At 39.3% G+C, this 24,305-nt stretch overlaps 1 protein-coding gene across 6 annotated transcripts in view; it reads right to left on the bottom strand.

Annotated features, from left to right (window-relative positions):
- Positions 1-24,305, bottom strand: part of WWOX (WW domain containing oxidoreductase) — a 739,856-nt gene that overhangs the window by 444,328 nt on the left and 271,223 nt on the right. For all 6 annotated transcript variants that reach the window (XM_058528338.1, XM_058528335.1, XM_058528337.1 and 3 more), the window contains exons 7-8: positions 14,574-14,759; positions 8,858-9,122 (exon numbers count right to left, since the gene is read on the bottom strand). In XM_058528338.1, the coding sequence (XP_058384321.1) occupies positions 8,858-9,122; positions 14,574-14,759 (451 nt within the window). The remainder of the gene's footprint in view (positions 1-8,857; positions 9,123-14,573; positions 14,760-24,305) is intronic.

Here is a 24,305-nt window from a genome sequence, read left to right as displayed (position 1 = left end):
AAGGGGCACAGGCTGAACTAGGTGCTTGTGAGAAAAAAAGTCCTATATACCCTAGGTCAGCTTACAGCCTGATTCCACCATGCATCACTTCCTTCTCCTTCTCTACAGTTTTTGGTATTAAAATACTCATTCTTTTGTAAAATGGTGGTGATAGTTGATGGTTGTGGGTTTATTTTCATCCAGAATTTTCAGAATCCAGAGTGTGAACCTGCATTAGTCGTCCTTTTTTATTTCCTTTCAAATTATACTATTCCGTAAAATCCAAAACTCATGCAGCAACTAATCTTGGTTAACTGACTCATTTTACAGATAAGAAAACTGGGGCCCAGGGAGGGTAGGTGACTAGCTCGGAGACACACAATTGTTTGCTTACAGCAAACTCTAAAATTACATTAAATTTAGATATAAAGATGCAAACCCATGAGCATGAAGCCTGGCACTTAGTAGGTTTTCATGTAACATGAGGACATGTCTTCAATTGATTTTCAAAATATTCATTTACCTTCGTGTAATAAGAAGGGTTGAGGGGGTGGATATCAGTTTCTAAACCATTCAGAACACCTGATTCGAGTTCTCTTTGTTGCTGCTAGAAAAACATTACCTTCCACCTCACAAGGAAAAATCAGCGTGTCCGGTGAGTTATACAAAAATCAGTGTTCATAGAAGAAACATTTCAGAAACATCATCATGGGGCAACACACACTCCTGGCATCTGTTTAATCGTGCTGGCCTTCAGTATCTAAACGGCACTGCAGCCAAAAATCACTGGAAAGAAGTATGAAATTGAAGAAAAGGAAACTGAAAGGGGGAGGATCAAAGAAGGCACCACTAACTTAAAAAGAAAGTAATAAAAGAGCTAGAAAGAGAGTTAAAAAGAGGCAATGCATTACCAAAATGCCAACGGGTATGCAGAAGAAAAGGAAACGAGGAAGATAAAACGAGGGGAATTTCAAAACTTGGTTAAATGTTCATTAAATAATTTGTCACACATATTAAGGCCCGATAGTCACTTTTTCTCCTCTCGGGTACTCAGTTGGGAACAAAGGCCTAACTAGAATTAAAACACTATAAAGCAAGGCAGAGCGAACACAGTGATGAGGTGCTATGGCCTCACAAAGACGGACATACTTGCCTTCTCTTTGTTTTTAACGAGAAAGGGATAATGTTTCCTGAAAGCTAAGGTGTACTGTTGGTGGCTTCAAACAGGCAGCCAGGAGGGCTTCAGTTATGCACTAGGGAAGCCCCTCTAGTCCTGTTTACTATTCTGCACGTTGCCTCAGTGCTTACTCAGGCTTGTAGATGGTGTGTTTACGCTTAATGTTCACAGGGAGAATCAGACCTTCTGAGACAGACACAGAGCCATCACTGGGAGAATGAGCATCCATAAGCGATGGGAAGGGAAGCAACCCTTTTCTTGTCTGAAAAAATAATGATGATGTTGATAACAATAATAATAAATGTTTACTGAGCGTCTAGCATGTTCTGAATGCTATATATTCATGATCTTTAATTCTCAACACGTCAGTAATAAGAATACTAGTTAATGTTTATTGAGCATCTAGCACATTCTAGATGCTATACATTCATGAGCCCCTTCAATGTTCAATACAAGCCCAGGAGGCAGGTATGACATCCCAGTTTTACACTAGAATCTTAATCAGGTTACAAAATGGGCCCCAGAGTTAGCGTGGGATGGAGCTGGGGTTTGATCCGAGAGCTGCCCAGCTCTAAAGCTTATCCTGTCTTTCCCACGCCTTGCTTCTCTCTCCTTACATATTTTTGCTCCATACAAACACCTCTGGGTAGATTCTTTATGTGGCACTCGACCCAGGAATCTGGGTAGTGGGGCTGGATTCTGGTCCCGGCTATCTCATGTGCTAGCTGTATGACTCTAGCCTTATCTGTTTCTTTATCACCACACCCTGAACTGCAATCCCCTGCACAACTCAGACAGACTAATGATAAGGAATGTATTAATGACTGTCATTCATTAAGCACCTAATCGTCTTTCATTTATTCATTTACAAATATTTCCTGAGCATTTACTTTATGGACCAGAGATACAGCACTGTGAAGGCAAAAACACCACTTCCGAGAGAGGAGGAGACAGACATTAAACACCAAATTACAGAAATTATTTTTCTTAAATTGCATTCGTGTTCAATGTTATGAAGGAGAAATTCCAGGTGCCCTTCCTTCATTCATTCAGCACATATTTACGGAGTGCTATGATGCATCAGACAGTAGTATATCATAAGCACTAAGCACAGAAGGGGGAGTCTTGATCACATACTTCCTTGAGGTGTGATGTTTGGATTGAGCTTTGAAGGATGAGTAGAAAGTAACCAGGAAGAAAGGAAGAAAAGGAGTGTTCTAGAACAGTAAGTTTCAACACCCTGGAGGAGGAAGGAGAATGGGGCTGGAAGTGGCTTGAGGTAAAGCTGGTGGAGTAGAAGGGGACCAGAAAACGCCAGGTGCCTTCCATTCAGTTCCCACTTGCTTCCACAATGACCGTACAAAATAGACAGCATTCCCATTTGACAGATGAGAACACTATAAGCATACCTATTTAATAGTGCCTGCTCAGAAGCCATTATCCCAGCCATTTCTCCTTGCCATCAGATCTTGCCTCCTCGAGACACAAAGTGCCCGAAATGCACTTTCTCAGCCTTCCTTGCACCTACGCTATCCACCAGTGACTCAATCTCGGCCAGCGGGAGCTAAGTGGAAGTCTGTTAGGGAGGACAGTTCTGAAACAGAAAGTGCTCCTCCGTGATAAAGGAGGGAAGCACGCAAGGAGGCTGGTGCAGCCACTTGATAAGCATGAGAGAAAAGCTAAGACAATCGCAAAAGAGCTGCCGAGATAGTAGCTAAACATACCCCTGGCTGTCTTGGGACTGCTGGATATATGAGAAAAACAAATCTCTATTATTGCAACCACGTTTTGTGTGTGTGTGTGTGTGAGGAATATTGGCCCTGAGCTAACATCTGTTGACAATCTTCCTTTTTTTTGCTTGAGGAGGACTGGCCCTGAGCTAACATCTGTGCCAACCCTCCTCTATTTTGTATATGGCATGCCACCACAGCATGGCTTAGCAAGCGGTGTGTATGTCCACACCCGGGATCCAAACCCACGAACCCTGGGCCACCGAAGCGGAGCACACAAACTTAACCACTACGCCACCAAGCAAGCCCCTCCAACCACTTTTAACTGGGTGTTAATAACTCACAGCCCAAAACATCTAAACTGATGTAGAAAATGAGCCTCAGAGAGAATAAAAACAGGAGGAAACCTGAGTTCTGAATATGGGTCTAAAGATTCTAAATCCTTTGCTCTTTTCCGCTCTACCATATCCCTTGGACTCTGAATTGAGCAAACACTGTAAACTTGAAAGCTCCAGACAAAACTGCGAGGTGACTAATAAAACCAATGCTAATGATAATCCTGGAAAGGAAGAAGAATGTTTGTGGCTGCAGGGACATGATCTCAGCGAGGAGAAGAGCCCAGCCACTGGGTCCTTCTGTGGGGCTCTGCAGGAAAGCTCAAGTGTGGCCCGGTCACAGTGGGGTCCTCAGAGCCTGGTTTTCCAACATATCTGGACCGGCAGGAGCAAGGCAGCCAGAGAATTCAACCCTCACTCGGGAGTCTCAAAATATTTAGATTAATGAAGAACACGCTGAAATTTCCACTTTGAAAATCACATTTCCTCCTCCCACACAGAAAAAGACCCCTGCTTTCTAAATGTGCCAATAAAGATTCAAACAGGGGTTTGTCCCTGATAGGGATCTAGAGTGTAGTCAGCTGCAGGTATTCAAAAGGGATGGGGGAGAAGTAGTTTTCTAAAATACTAATTTAAAGAACAAATCAACATCTATTATCTCCTTCATTATGTTTTAAATTGTCCAACTATAAATCACCCTGCAGCGGGTTATTCAAGGGCAGAATTACCCAGCTTGGCTTTCCCGAAGGTTAGAAGAATGACATCTTGTGCTTTTTCTAGTTATAATTTATAACTTTGCAACAGAACCAGCCTTGCAGGTCCATCCATTAGCAGGGTAGCCACACATCTGTTAAAACTCAGCACAATGGCTGGCTTTACATGGCAACAGGAAACGTAACCCAATCGTTTCAGAAGTTCTACAAACTCAAGCCATTTTTTAACGTAAAATGATTTGAAAACGCCGTTCCCTAAAACATCTGCTAAGCTCTTGCTACCCTAACACATGATATTCTTTCTACTGTTACCTGCCAACACAAATATTTGGTTGCACAAAACACCCTAAGAGGCACGTGACCGTGCTCGGCTTCAAATTTACATACCGATCCGCAAACGGCTGGCTTGGACCTAGAAACTCTAGCTAAGATGTTGTTTACCAGAACTGAAATCTAATGTGGGGGAAGAACAGGGGGAGAGGGTTAATTTCATGAAGGTGCTTTCAAATATTTGAAAAAGAAAACATAACTCCACAACTAGACATAAATATGGCAGAGGCGCTGTGGTGCATTTGACAAAGCAAACGGACTTAGGAGTAGCTGGTAAAGGATCTGCAGGCTGATATACGATTTACTTGAGCAAGTTGCGTAAGTGCTCTGTGCTTTTTAAATGCAAAATAAGGATAATAATTCTAACATTGTAAAACTGTTGGAGGAATAAATGAAGACATATATGTTGATACATAAAGCCTCATGGTGTCTGGCCTAAACCACCAAGTTGCATCTTGAGAGTGTGGCAGGAATCTAAAGTCATCACACATGGCAACAATTGCAAATAGCCAAAATTATCCTTGAAATTTTCTTATGCCACCAGATAATACAGTATGCCTGGCTTCGTGAATTAAGCCCAAAAGGTAATATGGATGTATGAACATATTACATATACTAACATACAATATATATTACTGCATACATATGCAAAACATAATTTTAGAATATTTTAATTGCATAAAAGAGAGACAGGAAATTGCATTGAGAGACAGGAAAATAAACATATAAGGCACACATGATGGATGGGACTTCATGATTAGAAAACTCCCAGCAAATTTAGGTTTCCCTTAAGATGTTTCAAAAGCTTGTTGAAGAATCCTGTGTCTTTTTTTAAACAACATTAAAAAACAATCCTATTCCCATTTTTATCCATTATTTTTATTTTATGATAAACTGGAGGGAGGGGGGACAAAGGCTTCTCCCCCAGGACCCCTGTCCTGTCCTCTAGACCTCAAGAGGAAGCGGTGGCAGAGACACGGCTTTACCAGTAGGGGTCGCTGCGCTGAGAACTAATCCCTATGAGTTTCTCATTAGTGATTATTATACTGCAGGCGGCCAAAATGGAAAAATTAATTAATTTCAAAGTGATAATGCATTTACAGCAACAATTAGAAATGTATAACTGTAAAAGGGAAACATTTAAAAGACAGATTACATTTAATAAAGTTGCACAAGAACATCCAATTGTAAAATTACTGATCTGCAACAATATTCCTTAAAGAGGCACTTAAAATAGCCTGACTCCATGAAGAGTGACCTAATTACTGTAACTAAAATCACCGTAGTCACAGCAAGTCACAGCAAATAAAAAAGGGACGTTGATATTAGAATACTGCTGTTTAATGCTTAAGGGAGCCAGCTACAGTGGAGAAGCGAAGGCTTCCAAGCACAAGGTTGGGTTGTGTTTCTTTGCTTGACCTTGTGAATGCAACGTATACTCCAGCAACACTCATGTCAAAAGAAAAACACATTCTCTGAAGGGAAATGCAGAGGGGCTATGAAGCACAAACAGAACACTAGCCATCTGGAGATGGAGACATTGCATCTATGCTCAACTTCTTCATGAGCATTTAGGAATCCAACATTTACATGGGGTGGGAATGGGAGCGCCACAACATGGCTCATGTCCAAAAATATGTTTGCATTAAAATGGCAGAAGTGCAACCTTTGTCCATGAAACAAATGTCTTATTGTGATGGAAGAAATGCCAAGCAAAGTATGGAAGAATAAAACGTGACTTTTTCAATAAGCCCAGTCTGTCCTACCAGTGAGAGAGTGATCCTATTTAAAGTTAAATTAATTAAAATAAAGTCAAATTAAAAATTCAGATCCTCAGTTGTATAAGCCACTTTTCAAGGGCTCAGTAGCCAAAGGTGGCCAGTGGCTACCATACTGAATAGCCAGATAAGTCATTGCAGAAATTCTATATCCATTATTGTAGTTGTTATATCCGTTATTGTCAGTCCTCACACCAACCTGTATTGCCATTTTGGTTGTGAGGAAATAGGCTCAGAATGGTTAAGTGCTTTACCCAATTCGTCCCAGTTCTCAAAGGTAAGAGCTAAGTCTTGACCTTTAGGATCATTAGCAGGAAAGTTACTTGGTCCACTGCCCCAGGCTGCTACTTTGTAACTCTTTCACCACCAGGAAGCCATGTGGAATCCCTTCTCTAGTACAGACAATGTACTTACCTCCCCTGCCTACTAGCAACATTCTACCACTCCTGATACAACTTAGCCAAAATTTGGGTTTTTTGTGACATCTCCACTTTTCTCCAAACCCTCTCAAGGGTTATCTGGACATTTTCCCACATCCCTCTCATCCAGGGCCATAAAGACCAGTCCTTGTTTTATCTGTTGCCCAAGGCTGCTCCCAGCACAGGGGATCAAGGAGGGCGGCAGCTGGTGCCTCTGCACACTGGCTGGGGAAGGGGGAACAATCAGACATTTAGGCTGGGCATCAGGTACTACTGGGATGAGCTCCGGGTGTGGTGTTCATTGAGTGGCAACCTTCTCCTAACTCCCTGTGTCTCCTCGGCTGTATGGCAACACACGCTGCCTCAGTTTCCAACTCCACATTCTGCTTTTCCACTTGGCTTGAGTCCTGACCATAGTTACCCCTCAAACAGCAGTATTCTGATATCGTGACACATTTGCCTGCCCAAATTAATTTGCTGGCACTTTTAGAAATCCTCCTATTAGATCCAATGAGCCAACAGTCCAGTCTGACTTTGCTAAACACAGTTTATGTCATATATTAGACAATAATTGACTCCTCCCCCCAAAACAAAAACAGTCACTCTATTCTGTATTTTATCAGAAGCCGTCTTCCTCCCCCCTCCCACCTTCCCTTCTCCAGAGTCCGTCCCTAAGCCCTGGGATCCCATCACAGAATAACAGTCTCCACAGTCTTCTGTCAATAAGCCCTCATCCCCCAGAGTCCACACCAAATGGTGAAATAGCTACATGACCCTCCATCATGTTCCTTGTAGTCACAGACCCACCTCTAAGTCTTTCTCATCACATTCCTCTGATCAGAGAAATTCTGGAAGAAGAAAAAACTAAACTCTCTGATTTCATAGGAGGGACTTTCTAACTCCCACCAACAAACAAATACGAGTGAGAAAATTCAAGACCCAAAGATTACAAATTAAATTCGATGATTGGCCTATTGGTCTTGAAGGCACACAGCCAGCAGAAAATGAACAAGAATGTTCTTCTCTTCTCTCCCCCTTCCTAAATTTGAACAACTCTTCTACAGTCCTGTCAATGGCACTGGCACCAGTTCAGACCCATATTCTTCCTTCTTATATATACTGAAGGACCCAACAAAGTATGAGCCAAAATCATTTTCAAAGAAACCCTCGTGGGGAGCCTACTCTTACGCAATCATGGAGAGCGAGATGATGGGGAAACTTCAGAGCCCTGTGATACACATGCTAAGGGGTTTCACTCCTTTACTTTCTAGGAATCAACCCCACCTTGGACTCAGAGAACTGCTCTCCATAGATCCTCCCACTTCCTCTGACTATGTTTACTTTGCATAAGAACCACCTTATAATAATTAGATTAGATTAGAATAAAAGAGGCACTTATTTATTTTCTCCTAAGCAGTTCAAAAGATTTTTGTTGTAGTTTTAAAAGTCATATACAAACATGAAGGTTAAGGATGGTAGGTTGGAATGACTGCTGGAGAAGAAGGCAGACTATATTCAGAGCCTGTGGGGTCATTTGCCCAGGAAGTTGGAGGATAATGATTAGACTTCTGACACTCCTAAAGGCCAAAATGTGTTTGGGGAAAGGGTTATTTCCAAGGATTAGATGTTACATTTGGTTAACAGGAACAGGAAAACATTTTTAAAGGCCTATGGATTGGAAAAGTACTATACCAAATATATTGTGTAAAATGTGCATTCTTCACTCAAATTACTTCCTACTAAAATTCTTTCATGCAAGAAGTTTCTAGATATGGTTGTTACACAACCAACAAAAACATAAAACTTCCATATTTACCTTTGTGAACATTTCCAAATTTAACCACAGCAGTGTGATTCATCCAAAAGGATTCATCTTTGGGGAAGTAAAGAATAAAATGTACTTCTAGCCAACGAAGGATTCTCCAGGAGAGGTTTACACCCATTAAAAGAAGCATTTAGAATATCAGATACAGATTCTCAATGCAAACAAAGGAATCACGTCTGCCGATCATTCAACAGTCACAAATCCATGTTTTTCACATACTAACACAAAACATCGTTTTCAAGTACTGCACTTTTTGAATCATAATAAAAAAATCACATCAAAAGACAAGCATCATCTCCATCAAGACATTCAGCCATACTTAACACAATACTGAAAAACCACATCTTGTCTCCAGACCTCTGAGACACGTTTAGAGAAAAAGATATAATCTAAAGTTGATTGAACTGTATTCAAGAGCCCTCTCCAATGGCTTTAATAGGCCTGATGATGTGATTATCAAGACCAGACTCATCATTAGAAGAGGCTGAAACACATGTGTCTGGGTTTCTCTAGGACCCTTTCCATAAAGGCACATTGAAGGTGTTTATAGCGATAGAAGCCGTCCACTTACCATGGACTTGGTGAAAGGCCTGGCCAAGGTAAACAGCAGTGTGTACACCCACCAGTTGCGATGAATGGAGGAGTACATCATATTTCCAGGATGCACTGCATTTGATGTGACCCCACGTGGGGAGAGGCGGCGATGGAGCTCGTTGGAGAAAAGAATGTTGCAGAGTTTGGACCGGTTGTAAGCCAGCATGGCCCAGTAGTCACTTTTAGATGGAGAAAGGCAGCTAAAGTCTAGTTTTCCCGAGGAATCATTAATATCTGTAAATCTAAAAGCATAGGAAATTTGACATGAAGCAGCCAATCTCTGACTTCTGACATAGCTTTCTATTTTTATTAGAAATCCGAGGAAACTACAGAGACTACTGAAAACTCAATTGTGCAAACATCGAAACAAAGTCCCCTTAAAAATAGACAATGGTGATTTAACAATATAAACCCATTGGATCCAAAGATAGACTTAATAAAGGCCCAAACTCATAAATGGAGCCATCTTAACACGCTGAACTCCCCCTGCCTCTAACATATATTTTTCAAAACCTTCAATGGGAAGTTCAAGGATAATTAAATTAAATAGAAAAGCATCTTAAATAAAGGTCTGCTGCTTTTGGAAGAAGAAAGATATCACATTCCTAACCTTTGACGGGGCTTTCCTGGGTTATTTTAGCCAACCCTTGAGTCCTGTATATTTTCATTTGAGCATCCAAGTAAATATAGATGAGTCTTGCTGCCTCCAAGACTCTTTTCCAGATTAAAAATTAATGATTATAAAGGGGTTATAACCTTGGTGAGGTGCCATCGATAGTCTTATACTTTTAAAAGATAAATGTAAACAAAGCCAAAATGGGTTCTGGCAGAGTCTACTGTTTTTAAGTATACCCATGGCATGGATATGCACAAATCAAAGTAAGTAGTTGATGTTTTATAATTGGGTCTGACGGAGTCGTTAAACACCAGCTGTTTGTTTCTTTCCTTTTTTTCTTTCTTTCTTCTTCTTCTTTTTTTTTTTCAAACAACAACAAAGTAGTGACTGCTCTAAAAAATAAATGGATCATAACAAAAGGAATTTTCTAGATGGTGGTCTCATCTTTCTTCAGGACCCCTCATAGTTTGTGTCATTAAATTAACTCTGGGCATTGGCACTGAGTAATAAGGAAGCATTACGGGAGCCCTCTAGATCACTGCTATGGAATACAAAAGGTAAAATGAAAATTACAGGAGAATCTGGTTGTTCCCTAACATAAGCAGTTCCAGTTGAGCTACAACCAAGAAAAGCATCACAGGGGCAGATGAAATTCATGTTTTAATGGAAATTAAATAACCATTTTCCAGGACTCCGTCAGTGACATCCAATTTCTAGTGCTAAACGACATTGCTGCTCTAAAGACATCAACCAAGCCGATGGCCACAAACGTCATCGTGGATCCAGCAATGAGACCTTGCAACTAATTGTTGGCTGCCTGTTTCCAAGTCCCCAAACCACAGGAAGAGCCCAGACTTAGAGCTTAATCGTCTAAGGCAGTGGGACTTAGCCAGAAATTTGAAAATTTATGGGGGCCTTTTTCTGGTTGTCATAATGATAGCCAGCGGGGGCCGGGGTTGGTAGATGTCCTCAATGCGGGCAGCATCTTGCTTCACGGAGACAGCCCCACTGGACATTCATGCAGATGAAAAGCCTGAGTATAATTATCTGAGCCTGGAGCCTAACTGTGTTTTATGTATATGCACAGTTTTAACATCCAGTGCATTTCCAGGAGTATAGTGCAACCACCATGTAAACGAGGAATGAATGCACTTCCCGATTTTGTGGGTTCTCGGGGGAGAGGAAGCTTGACTGGATGCTGGTAATATTTGCTGCACACCTGTTAACAGTCTGCATTTGCGAGTGATTCATGGGTGGACGAGCACATCTGATTACTTACCTCTCCTGTAGTCCTGCCCAAGCACTTACATGTTGAAACACATGCTATTTTGCTCCACATTTAATTTTTTATTTATATTACAGTTAGGCAAGCATATTGAATTAAAACATATTTGTGCAGGGAAGTTATTTCTGAACTTTATTTCAACACAGTAATAAGGCGTTACGGGAAGAGCTGTTAAAAAATGAGTTGAAATCCAATGATCCAAGACGGGCCATGTCTCAGAAATTCTACCTCCTTTGAGCAGAAAAGAGCATCAAAAATTTAAACTATCTAAAAGGTATGGGATAAACATAACACCCTCCATTCTCACTCTCCCCTCTTCTTTCATTACCTGTTGCTGGAAACCTTTCTTGGCATATTTGTTTAGCCCAACCCAGCTCAGGTGCCACTTCTTCCAGGAAGCGCTCCCTAATTAACTCTTCCACTGCTGGATGTCACAATGATTTCTTAGGTGGCAGTGGAGGATAGGTTGAAAGAAGGCATGTAAGGGAGATTGAAAAACAAGTTTCCACGGAAATGAAGTATCCACTTTCCAGTGGATATTCCAGTGGATACCCAGTCTACGATATTCCTGGTGTTCAATGACCCTGCCCTCCTCCAACATCAGGAACAAAGAAAGTCATGCCACCTTTGCATTCTGCCTGTACACTGTGCCTCTGTCCTTACCACACCAGATTGCAAGTCATTTGTCTACCTGGTTCCAACCCTAGACTGTGAATTTCTAGAAGGTGGACAGTGAGCCCCTTGCATGTTGCCTAGTACAGTGCCTGACACGTGGCAGGGACTAAATACTGGATTAGAGAATTGAAGTTTGATCATGGGTTCAGAATTCCAAACTAAGGGCCCAGTTTCCTTATTACAAAAACCTTTGTTTCTAGCCCTGCTCAAAAGGTAAAATTTACCATTAGGTTCAGATCCTCTATGTTCTTCATTAATACGTCCACGTGGCACTTTTTCATGTTTAAAATGAATTTTCTGCTTTGTTTTTAAGGACGACGCAGATGGCCCTCATGACTAGGGAACACTGGGTAGATTAAACTGCTAAGAGGAGAAAATGCTTTCATTCCTAGTCCCTAATCTAGAAATAAGGCAAAAACAAAACAAAACCCATCATGACGAGAAATTAGATGGAACCAGGCTGAAGGAAGGTTTCAAGATAGAGAATCGCAGCCACTAAACACCAGGCCTGCCCTCTGCAAACTGCCCTCCTCCATAAGCCCATCAGTGGGCCCCTGATCTCCTGGGCAGCAAGCCCATTCCTAAAGTCTGATTAGCTTTTATAGACAGTCCTCCAGGAAGCGGGAAGGTAGGTGAGCTTTCTGATTCCTCCAAGCCAGGGCAGCCTTCCTGAGAAACAACTGTGTTCACCTCTCAGCTCAAGAGGCAGTTAAACAACTCTTCCAAGGCTGCCTAGTCTATTTTCAAGTTGAAAAATTGACAAAGCCAAACAATGATGTCTTAATAGAATTATCCTCCTACCAGTATACTAAAATGTTAACATTTGCTCTCTGGACATTAACGTTCGCTGTTTGAGGGGACCTCTATATTGTATTTCTATATATACTGCTCCTTTATTTTTTTTTTAACTAAGGATTTTTCAATTACCAAACTAAAATAATTAGGCTGGATTCTATATAGACAAAAGCTAGTATGTTCAAAGAATAGGACCGCATTTGCGTCAGAAGCTGTGTGTGTGTGTGTGTGTGTGTGTGTGTGTGTGTGTGTGTAGCAACTTGACACTCAACACAGCTGCAGCCATTTAGAGTTGTTCAGCCCGGGCTCCACTCTTTTCATTCCATTTTAATTGTTATCTGAACATTTTTCACAGCAAGGAAGTCAAGTTCTCATTTTAATATGATGTATTTTAGGCATGCAGAAACTCACTTCACTTGCTCAGACTCCAGACCAGTAACTAAAATACAGTGAAGACACGGGGAGGCTAATAAATATTTTGCCTTGGGGCAGTCTGGTATAATATTTTCTGCAAACATAAGACGTTACTTTTCCCCTAACAGGGGGTCTTGACTCCAACGAAGAGATTCTGCCTAGCTTTATGGAGGTAATTAGATATCAACGCTTCCATTTTACAACATGGTTTAGGGCTCTGGGCCCTTGAGCAGTGAGTGAGGGCTTTCCCAGTACTGCGCACCCAGTATTCACACTGGCTCTCGGGTGTCGTGGGAGGCAGTATAAGTGTAATAAACAAACCAGTTTGGGGGAATTAACATTTTGTAAAAATACCCTTTAATATGTGCAAAGGATAATCAGAAAGCATAAGACCGGTGCCAACCACCAGACATAACACATTTCAGGAAGGCCTTGTCTATAAAGTAAAATGGATCTAAGTCAGGAGACCAAGGCCCTTCTTTCCAATCCATCTTTTAAAAGAAATTAAGATTCAGATCTCCAAGGTAGGCACGAATTACACAGCAGTTAAGGAGAGAACAAAGATGTCACATGAAATACCATTTGAGACACAGATTTACAAAGGAAAGGGAGCAGCTGACAATTCAACATAATCTCCCATTAAATACCAGCTCATTTAAACATATCCCGTGGTGCCCTCCACATCTGGCAAACGAGTGGGGCTGGCAGATTTATTTCCGGAGCTCGCTCTCCCGCGCCTGCCCCCACAATAGCCTCCCTCACTCCTGAACAGGGCCATTCCACTTTCTTTCACAAACCTGGTGTGATCTGCAAAGATAAGGATGTCCAGATTTTGTTACCACCTAGTTACTAGATGTTTCATGTCTTTTAACGCGGGGGAGGATTATTACTGGCATTTTCCTTTCATTTCAGCCATCATAAATTTAAAGTGGTAAAACTAAATCTATCTGCAGTATGTCACTTATACCCTAAGCCCCTGTGTTTGGGAGTGATAAAGGGTTCTGGCTAACCCTTGGCTGGTCTCTTTCTTCCAAGTCCCAGGGGTTACATTTTATGGAAGCATGATTAAAAAAATAAGCTTCATTCTGGGTCACTAAAACATTTCAGGACTTAAGACGGAGAAGAAGGGGGAAAAAATAGGCCCCTGCACATTATTTTTTTCCAGCTACTTTGCTAAGAGGGAAAGCTTCCAACCACACCAGGAAAATCTCCCTAAATCTAGGCTCACCCAGCAAGTCCTTTGTCTCCTCCCAATACTTCTTTTTAGACAAATAGTTGTTTATCCAACTCTAGAAACAAATATGCTGAAAATACGAGGAAATTTTCAAGTGTCTTTTCAGTCAATTGAATATTCTCCTAATGGTAATAGAAAAGAAGTGCCATCTGATGTTTTAATTGAAATTTTAACCAAAAGAGGCATGGCCAGATTTCTAATATGTTCTAACTACAGTACTTCCCTTTCCACAATTACACAGCTAATGTCTGCATTGAATTCCCTAATTTCTCATTATAAAACAATTGGATTTCATCTCACGGTCCTTAATTGCATTGTTTCTCCTGCTAGAATAACTGCACGTTCTTCTTGGTGAGATGTTGAAGTTGTTGAATGACCAATCAATAAAGGTCAGGCATTCAGATTTAATCAATTATTATTCCATCTCGAAGCAAAATCAATGAGGGGCTTGAAGTACAGTTGTAAAAACATTCTACGTTGTTGTAGACAATACCCCCCAATAATCCCCCACAAACACAAAAAAAGACCTCAAAAGATTAAGTAAGCCAGGTTGAGTACTCCCACACTTTTCAGAGTAAGATTAATCAAAATTATTTTCAGAAAGAGAGCCTTGGGGGAATATTAGGTGGTTCAAGGAAGGGGACAAGGAAAGAAAACGTCAAATTCTAACCCACCTATGGGACTCTGAGGAGACCACAACGACCCGGGCAGGGGCTGAGTGGCATAAGACATCCTGAAGGAGCTGGACCAGGTAGAAGTGGCCCAGGTGGTTCACCTGGAAAGTGGTCTCCAGGCCATCTTTTGTGAGGCTCCAGGGTAAAGCAAAAGCCGCTGCGTTGCACACAAGCACGTGAAGAGACCTGAAAAATAAAATATCCAACGTTGTGTGGACGTAAACACTCTAAGACCAAGGATAATCCATACTCGCTCGGGAATAACCAGTTCTTTACTGTCTTCAAGATTTCAGTCAGTTGGAAATGGGATACCCTAGAATGTTGCATCTTAAACCACTCTGCTGGGGAACGGCTGGGACTTTGAGTGGACAACTGTCCTGGGCTGCTGGGGATGGGGGGGAGGGTTTCCTGGGATGTGGGACTTCCAGTACTAAACTCGGGACAGTATCAGGCAAACTGGATGAGCTGGTCACTCGGGTTGTAACCTAGGTTCTACCACCTAATTAAATCTGTGCTTCTTAAATCATCCAATTCTCAGCTTCCTTGCCTGTAAAATCAAAACAGCCCTTACAGTTGTCATAAGGAATAAAGGAGAAAATATATTGTAAAAAGGCTGACACAGGAACCAGCACTTCGTAAATGCTAAGTAAACATATCAAGGCAGAAACGTTCTGTCTAAAGAGATGGGCCCATATTAATTAAACGTATTTTTTTAGAGATCAGATGAAATCTACATTTTAGAAAAAGCCTGGGGATAGGTAATTGGAAGTCAGTTATATTTTCTCTTCTTTTCTCTATATTTAATTTGTTTCATAATGAAATTTTCAAAAATAAAAGCCTTGCATGTGAATCAAAACCCTATATCCTCATAACAACCCTATGACAAATCAATAAAGGTACTTGCAAAAAAAATCGTACTTGTGGGAAATCATCCTAAGGTACTAATAAGAATTGTAAAAAGAAATATACTCAAGGCTATCCACAGTGTTTGTAATTGCTACATAAAAGCAACAAATTATAAATTAACTAAATATACAATTGGGAAATGATTAAATGAATTCAAATATATGTATATGATAGAATACTATGCAGCCATTAAAATAACAAATAAGCAAATCTGTTGATCCTGTAAAACATTCAAGTAATAAAACCAAATAAATAATATTGTATGATCACACACACACACACACACACACAATAGTAATGAAGGTTACATAAAAATGTAAACAGTAGTTTTCTTTAGGGGAGAGTGGAATCTCAAATGTCTTAAATTGTCTTCTTTCTGATGTTATCTGTATTTTATTCATTTTTCCATAATTAACATATGGTGTCTTTTAATAAGGAAAAAAGCAATCAAACAAATGCTTTACAAGAAAAAAAATATTTCAAGAATTTAGCTAACGCATACAACCAGGAAAAAAGGGCCAAGGTAGGGTTTTAAGGAGCACTGGATTAAGAGTTCAAAGATCTGCATTTTGTCCCAGTTTCACACAAATCACCAAGGTCTTTGAGTTTCTAATTCTTGCCTGTAAAATAAGGAGCTGGAAATTGATGGCGCCCCGTTCTTCCTCACGTGGCTCAGATTCCAGGTCAATGGCTTGTAGGTAATATTTCCAATGTGATATAGGAAATGAAATATTTCCTACAGTTTCATTTTTTTAAAAAAATCTAGTGTTCTTTTGTGGAAAATTTCTTAGAGCTATTACTGTTTGCAACAATCTGATTTTGTTCCCATCCTCATGGCAAATAGTAGCCTACGAGTCATGAATTTTTAAAAAGCAAACTTAGTATGCAATAAAGAGAAGTATAAAAAAAGTCTATCTAAAAATAAAAATAGTCTGTTATTTAAAGAAACATAATGGTAAATATATGTAATGATATAAAGGACCCATGTTTTTACTATATAAAGAAAGTTTACAAATCAATAAGAAAAACATATCTTAAGAGTCTAACAGAAAGACTGAAGGACATTTTAAAATGTATAAAACTAGATTACAGAATAACCAGTACAAGATTTAACATTTTAAACTCCATTAGTAGCAAAAATTAAATTATTTTATACCTATTAAATTAGCAGATTTATTTATACTATTATTTTATTTTTATCTTGTATAAAGGTGGTGAGAATATATATTACTGCATCTTGAACATTAAGTTGAAAATGTATATCATGAGAATTAGAGTGATTCACATTATTTACCCAGTAATCCCGTTTCCAAGCAGAGGAGTATGTAGGGGAGCAGTGCAGAGGCAGTTCATACCTCTGGGAGGAATATTTTATCATTGACAATGTTTAGAATTGCCAGCGCATGATGGTAAGAAAAAGCAGACCAATTTTTAGTCACTTTTACTATTGGTTTTGAATTCTCTACAAACAATGTTCCCCCATCTTGCCTGCCTGTGGCAGACCATCCCACAGCCACCTACCACCCCCTTGATATGCCACTGCCCATGTAGTCGGCTAAATGGTGGACCCCAAAAGATACGTCCATTAAGAACCTGTGAATATAACCTTATTTTGGAAAAAGGGTCTTTCCAAACGTAATTAAATTCAGGATCTTGAGATGAGATCATCCTGGATTAAGGTGGAACTAAATCCAATGACAAGTGACCTTACAAAAGAAGAGAAGGGCAGAAGATACAAAGAGAAAGAGATGTGAAGGCAGAGGCAGAGATTGGAGTGATACATCTACAAGTCAAGGAATGCCCAAGATTGCCCACCCACACCAGAAGCTAGCAGAAAGGCATGTAATGGATTCTCTCTCAGAGCTTCCAGAAGGAACCAATCCTTCAGACATGTTGATTTGGACTTTTGGCCTCCAAAACTGTGATAGACTAAATTTCCATTGATGTAAGCCACCAAATTTGTGGTAATTTGTTACGGCAGCCCTGGGAAACTAATACAGTTTCAAAGATTCTTTCCTAAGGAAATACTCAAAATTCACATAAAAGTTTATGCATAAGGATGAGTAATAATTATATATAAATCAGCTAGAATTATAAAATTGTATATAAGCTAGAAGCAACTTAAAATCCAACAACAGAAAAATGGATAAATCAACAATGATTAAGTCAGAGGTTCCCAAATTTCTCAATTTAATTGAAAAAGCAGGAAATTAAATTTTGTACATGTGATTCACATCCTTCCCACCCCAAAAAGATTTCTAAATTACAGTCAACAAGACAGAACATACAGAAAAATGTTAGCTCTGTGTGTGTAGGATATCATTAGATTACTTATGTCTTTTTTTGATTTTTGGTATTTTCTAAATTTTCTACAATAAGCATGAATTAATTTCTTAAATAATTTACTAAGATAGAATTCACATACCATACAATTTACCCTTTTCATATGTACAATTCAATGGTTTTTAGTATATTCACAGTTATGCCACCATCATCACATTCTAATTTTACAACATTTTCATATCCCCAAAAAGAAACCACATATCCATTAATAGTCACTAACCATCCTCATCCCCAAGAGACCATTAATCTGCTTTCTAACCTATAGATTTGCCTATTCTGGACATTTCATATGAATAGAATCATAAAATATGTGGTTTTCTTGTGACTGGCTTTTTCACTAGGCAGAATCTTTTCAAGGTTCATCCACATAGTAGCATGTATCAGTACTTCATTGCTTTTTATGGTCAAAAAATATTCCACTGTATGGATAATTCACATTTCATTTAACCATTTGCTAGTTGATAGACATTTGGTTTTTTTCCACTTTTTGGCTATTATGAATATTGCTGCTATGAACATTCATTTACAAGTTATTGTGGGGACATATGCTTTTATTTCTCTTGAGTGTATATGGAGGAGTGGAATTGCTGGGTCGTATGGTTAATTCTATGTTTAACTTTTTGAGGAACTGCCAGACTGTTTTCCAAAGTGGCTGCACCATTTTACATTTCCACCAGCAATGTATTATGATTCCAATTTCTCCACATCTTTGCCACTATTTGTTATTATCTGGTTTTTTTTTTTTTTAATTTTAGCCACTTTAGTGATTATGAAGTGGTGCCAATTGTGGTTTTTATTTGCATTTCCCTAGTGACTAATGATGTTAAGCATCTTTTCATGCATTTATCGGCAATTTGTATATCTTATTTGGAGAAATGTCCATTTAGATGCTGAGCCCTTTTTTTAACTGAGGTATTTATCTTTTTATTATTGAATTGTAAAAGTTCTTTATATATTTTGGGTACAAGTCTGTTATCAGATATACAATTTGCAAATATTTCTCTCATCCTGTAGGCTGTATTTCACTTTCCTGATGGTATCATTTGCAACACAAAAGTTTTCAATTTTAACAAAATAGAATTTATATATATTTTTTTCTTTTGTCACTTGTGCTTTTGGGGCTGTATCTAAGAAACCACTGCCTACCCCAACAACACAAATATATACTCCTTTCTTTTTCTTCTAAGAGTTTTATAGAGTTTACATTTAGATCTATGATCCAATGTGAGCTAATCTGTATGTATGGCGAATGAAAGCAATCTAACTTCATTCTTTGGCATGTGGATATCCAATTGTTCTAGCATCATTTGTTGAAAACATTATTCTTTCCCCCATTGAGCTGTCTTGGCACCCTTGTTGAAAATCAATTGACCACCTGTAAGAGTTTATTTTTGGACTCTCAATTCTATTCTATTATCTATATGTCTATACTTATGCCAGTACTACACTCTCTTTATTACTGAAGCTTTGTAGTAAATTTTGAAATTGGGAAATGAGAGTCCTCCAACTTTGTTGGTCTTTTTCAAGCTTGTGTTGACTATTCAAGGTCCTTTGCACGCACACATTAGGTTTAGGATCAGCTTTTCAATTTCTGCAAAAAAGCCAACTGCAATTTTGATAGGGTTTGCATTAAATTTGTAGGTCAATTTTATCTTAACAATATTAAGTCTTCTGATCCACGGATATGGGATGTCTTTATATTTGTTTAGATCTTCTTTAATTTCCTCCAATGATATTTCATAGCTTTCAAATTACAAGTTTATCACATCTTTTGTTAAATTTATTCCTAAGTATTTTATTCTTTCTGATGCTATGGCAGATAGAATTGATTTCTTAATTTGATTTGGAGATTGTTCATTACTGGTGTATAGAAATACAATTGATTTTGCATATTGATCTTTTACCCTGCAACCTTCCTGAACTCATCTGTTAATTTTAATAGTTTTTTTAGTGGATTTCTTAGGATTGTCTACATATAAGTTTATCTGCAAATAAAAATAGTTTTAATTCTTCCTTTCCAATCTAAATGTCTTTTTTTTTTTTTTTTTTTTTTAGTCTAATTGCCTCAGCTAGAATTTCCAGTACAATGTTTAATGGAAGTGGTGAGAGTTGATGTCCTTGTCTTGTTTCCAGATGTTAAGGGGAAAGCATTCAATCTTTTAGCATTAAGTATGAGGTTGGCTGTGGATTTTTGTAGGTGCCCTTTATCAGGTTGAGGAAATGCCCTTCTATGCAAGTTTGTTGAATGTTTTTATCATGAAAGGGTATGGCCTTTTTCAAATTCTTTTTCTGTGTCTATTGACATGATCCTTTATTCTAATGATAAGGTATATTATATCGATTGACTTTCAAATGTTAAACCACCCTTGAATTCCTTCCGTAAATCCCACTTAGTCCTAGTGTATAATCCTTTTTATATATTGATGCATTTGGTTTGCTAGTATTTTGTTGAAGATTTTTGCATCTATATTCTAAGTGGTATTAGTCTTCTTTTCTTGCGATGTCTTTGTCTGGTTTGGGATCAGGGTTATATTGGCCCCACAGAATGAGTTGAGGAGTATTCCCTCCTCTTCTACTTTTTGGAAGAGTTTGCAAGGAACTGATACTTATTCTTCTTTAAATGCATAGTAGAAAGATTGAATTAATTTTATAACTAGAAAAACATTAAATCACTGTTTGTTAAAAAGTATTCACACAAATCTCATTATCACTGGGCAATCTAAGTCTCATTGAGAAATTGTTTTTTTCATTCTCTTGCCTGATCTATTTCCAACCCATCACCTACCTGAAACCTAAAAGTGGTGATGTAGTTGGGGTCAGCTGTGTTTGGTTGGGATCATCTGTTTTTCACAGATGGTGCCCACCACAGTTATCAATACTCAGCCCCTTAAGAGCCCAGTTACTTTCTTAAGAGGCGAGCAAATATGCCTTGAGGCATCTGGTCTACCTACCACATTCATCAGACCCTATTTCATATCAAAGAAGAATCTACTCATTTGTAGCCAGGATAACTCATGTTTTGAAGGAAGGCAGGACCATTAGAAAATCCTTGGGGGAAAAGGAAAAAAATGGGCCAAGTGAATATATGACTTACATGTGAGCTCCTTTCAGACAGCATCTCAAATATTTGGTCCACTTTTTCAGAGTTGTTGATATTTTTTTTTTCATTTTTGAGTGTTCTGGGTTGGGCACTTATTAAGAACTTTGTGTACATAAGCACCCTAGGTGACATGTATTATTATCGGCATTTTACAGACAGGAAAACAAGGGATTAGGAGAAAATTTCCTGTGGTCAGAAGAAGTATCAGAAACAGCTAAAATAAATAAAGAAGCAAATAAATGAATAAGAACAAAATAAAATAAAAACGTCATCTGACTTCAAGGCTACTACACGATACCTTCTTTCTTAGATAAGCTCCTTCAAATGGATAGAGCCAAGTGCTGAGAGAGACTCTAGCTCAGCCACTCGGTTACTATACTGATGTGTACACTGAGAATAGCAGCATACACCCCACCCTAAGTTGTCATGAGCAAAGTTCCAGTATCTCACAAGGTACCTGCCAGGCATATCATTATCCTTCCTTTGTCTCTATACCCTTCCCTTTAATCCACAAGAGAAAATAAAATTCTTCAAAGTTGATTTTTTCAGAGGTTCCCTATATTTAAGACAGGCCTGGGCATTTAAAATTTTGACACCATACCTCTCAATAACAACACCTCCCGTAGTTATCTTTATCCTTGCCCATACATTTTCTCAAGGAAATACAAACCACACCAAGCAAAGAAACATGCTACTGTGGGAGATCAAAATTTGGCCACCCTGAAATATATCTCTTTACCTTGATTGTTTTCTCTGAAGGACATTTGACCTCCCCCACTAACTGCCTAAAGAATTTGACATGGTGGCTCCTTCCTGGAACAGATCTTCCATCTGATGGCTGTAATATAATGTAAAATAGATGTTACAATAGGAAAGGCACCAACAAGCCCATCTTATCAGAAATTCTGTCTCTCTGGCCACATTCTCTGGATGGCCCTGCGAGGAGTTGCCAGACAAACATTTACATTTATAAGGGAAATCTCCATTTGTAAAGGTATCTCCCTCTCTGTCTTGGGAAGAGGGGGGATGACCTCATTTCTAGAAACTTATCAATGTGGAAGGTGAGGTCTTAAATCTGCATAATAACTTTACCCTTGTTTACAGTGCTTTAGTGGTAATCTCCTGTAACTGACACCCCCCACCCCCAACATCCTCCTTTGTCTTTAGAAGAAGATGGTATTTAAGATGAGAATTTCTGCTATTGTGTTGAGAAACGCAGTGTCCCTGCTTTCTCCCATGTATACATGTTATTAAACTTGGTATTATTTTCTCCTGCTAACCTGTCTTGTTAATTATTTGGCCAGCCATAAGAACCTTAAAGAAAAGGGCACAGGGAGATCCTCCCTCTCCCCCGACACTACCAAAGACCTCAGCCTGGAGCCCTGAACCCACAGAGGACCTGGGAAACCCTTTCCTCTTTCACCAAATTTCAATACCTTTCATTAATGTTAATTGCACAACACCAGAGGCAAAATATGTACCATGTACCTAAAATTTGCCACCTGGATTAATTAAAAACAGGCTTATGGAATATGCACTTTTTTTTTAATTGTAAAGACACTTAATTGGCTTGTATAAAAGGAAAAGAATTCCTTTTGCCTTGCTTTAATGAGGTTTTTATTATTCAAATGGCACATTTTGCTCAGTTTTGACTAAAAGCCATTGCAATTCAAAAGGCTCTAAGATGAATATTTACAGAATATCAAAAGGAAAGTTCAAACTATAAAGATAGAATGGAAACAAAAACAGTATCATTCCAATTCCAAAGTTGATGCTATTAGTCAGCACTTTCCGGGACTGAGATTTTTCTTCTCTGGTGGATTCTGGTCTGTGAGGGATGAGTGAGGACAGGAAAGGTTGTCTTCCTTGTATAGAACTGGAGATTCCAATAGAGGGGGTGTGCTTGTTCACTGTGGTTCTAATCGACCAACGGAGAGAGCCCCTGCCTCTCTGTTGAGTGGACCCAGGGCCTTCTCTGACCCCGCGGGAATGATGCAATCCCATCCTGTAGAGCCAACACATTCCTTTGGGCCAGAGAACAATAGCTCTATGGTAAGGAAGGTGGGGTTCCAATTATTTACCAGTGGGTAGTGCTGCTTGTCATCAGTGGGATTGACAATGAGCCAAGCTTTCTAGCCAGAGTAGGCACAAGTGATACTTCATACTGGAAAGAGTATTGGATAATAAATAGAAGGGGGTCCTAGTCCAAATGCTGTCACAGCTGATCTCTAAGTTTTCTTCCCACTCCCTCTCCTTTTTTATTTTTTTAATTCAGGTATAATTGACATTAACATTATATTAGTTTCAGGTGTACAACCCCTCAGGCATCCCATTAATTGACTATGCACTCTCTTTTGGCCTTTTCAATCTCTCTCTCTCCACTGACTCATTCTTGCTGCCTATCAGGCTAATCAGATTTTTCTGACCATCAATCAGGAGAAAATCAAGACAGAAGGAAAGAAAGCGGAGAAAAGAAAGGCAGATAGACAGGAGACACAGGGATGGAAAGAGAAAGAAAGATGTCTACTTGACATTCACAATCTCTTTCCTTGCCCCAAACTCACTTCTTATCACCAAGCTGACTGAATTCTGTCCCATCACCATCCAGAATCTCTCAAAGCTACAATGGCTCCCCAATCACCAAATCCAACAACTTACCCCCTGTTGAGACTAGACTTCTCTGTCACAATGGACACTGCTCCTCCCTGATTCCTGGCCCTCTTTCCTATCTCAGCTTCTGCGATACAATCCACTCTTGGACGTCCTCCTAATGCTACCATTGCCTCATCCTCTGTCTCCTCCAGCCCTTCCTCTTCTACCTAGAGGCCCATCTTCAACCTTTTTGATTCCGTCTCAAAACTCTTCCCTATAGCAATTTCATCCAGCCAGAGACTCCAAACAACACCTGTATAAGGAGGAACTTCAAACCCACAGCTCTAGCCCCTATATCCCTCTCAAGTTCCAGAATCTCATTCTTAACCACCCCCAATCGAAATTTCTTCATCTTTTCTCCTCAAGTCTTCTCCCTTTCCTGATGTCCTTATTTCTGCAATGGGTGATACTCTCAAACCAGTTACCTGACTATAAACACTAAGGAAACATTTGCTATCCCATATTCTTCTATAACTTCTATGACTCGTCAACACCAATATTTCTAGACACTTTACAGACTCTTAATATTTAGTCCATTCTTCTACATTTCCAGTGGCGTGGGCATTATGATGTTCTGTCTAGATCTCATTTACAGGTCTGGTGTACTCATTCCCAATTGCGGAGAGAACTGACTTCTCCAGAAAATTGTCTTTGATATCATATCTGGAAAGTCATGCCCTGTATCCAGATGTTCTCCTAACAAGGAGGACCAACTCTGGTATAATTCCTTT

The sequence above is a fragment of the Diceros bicornis genome, chromosome 32 (assembly GCF_020826845.1).
Source record: "Diceros bicornis minor isolate mBicDic1 chromosome 32, mDicBic1.mat.cur, whole genome shotgun sequence".
Lineage (NCBI taxonomy): Eukaryota > Metazoa > Chordata > Mammalia > Perissodactyla > Rhinocerotidae > Diceros > Diceros bicornis.
This window is presented reverse-complemented; position numbering and strand designations above follow the sequence as displayed.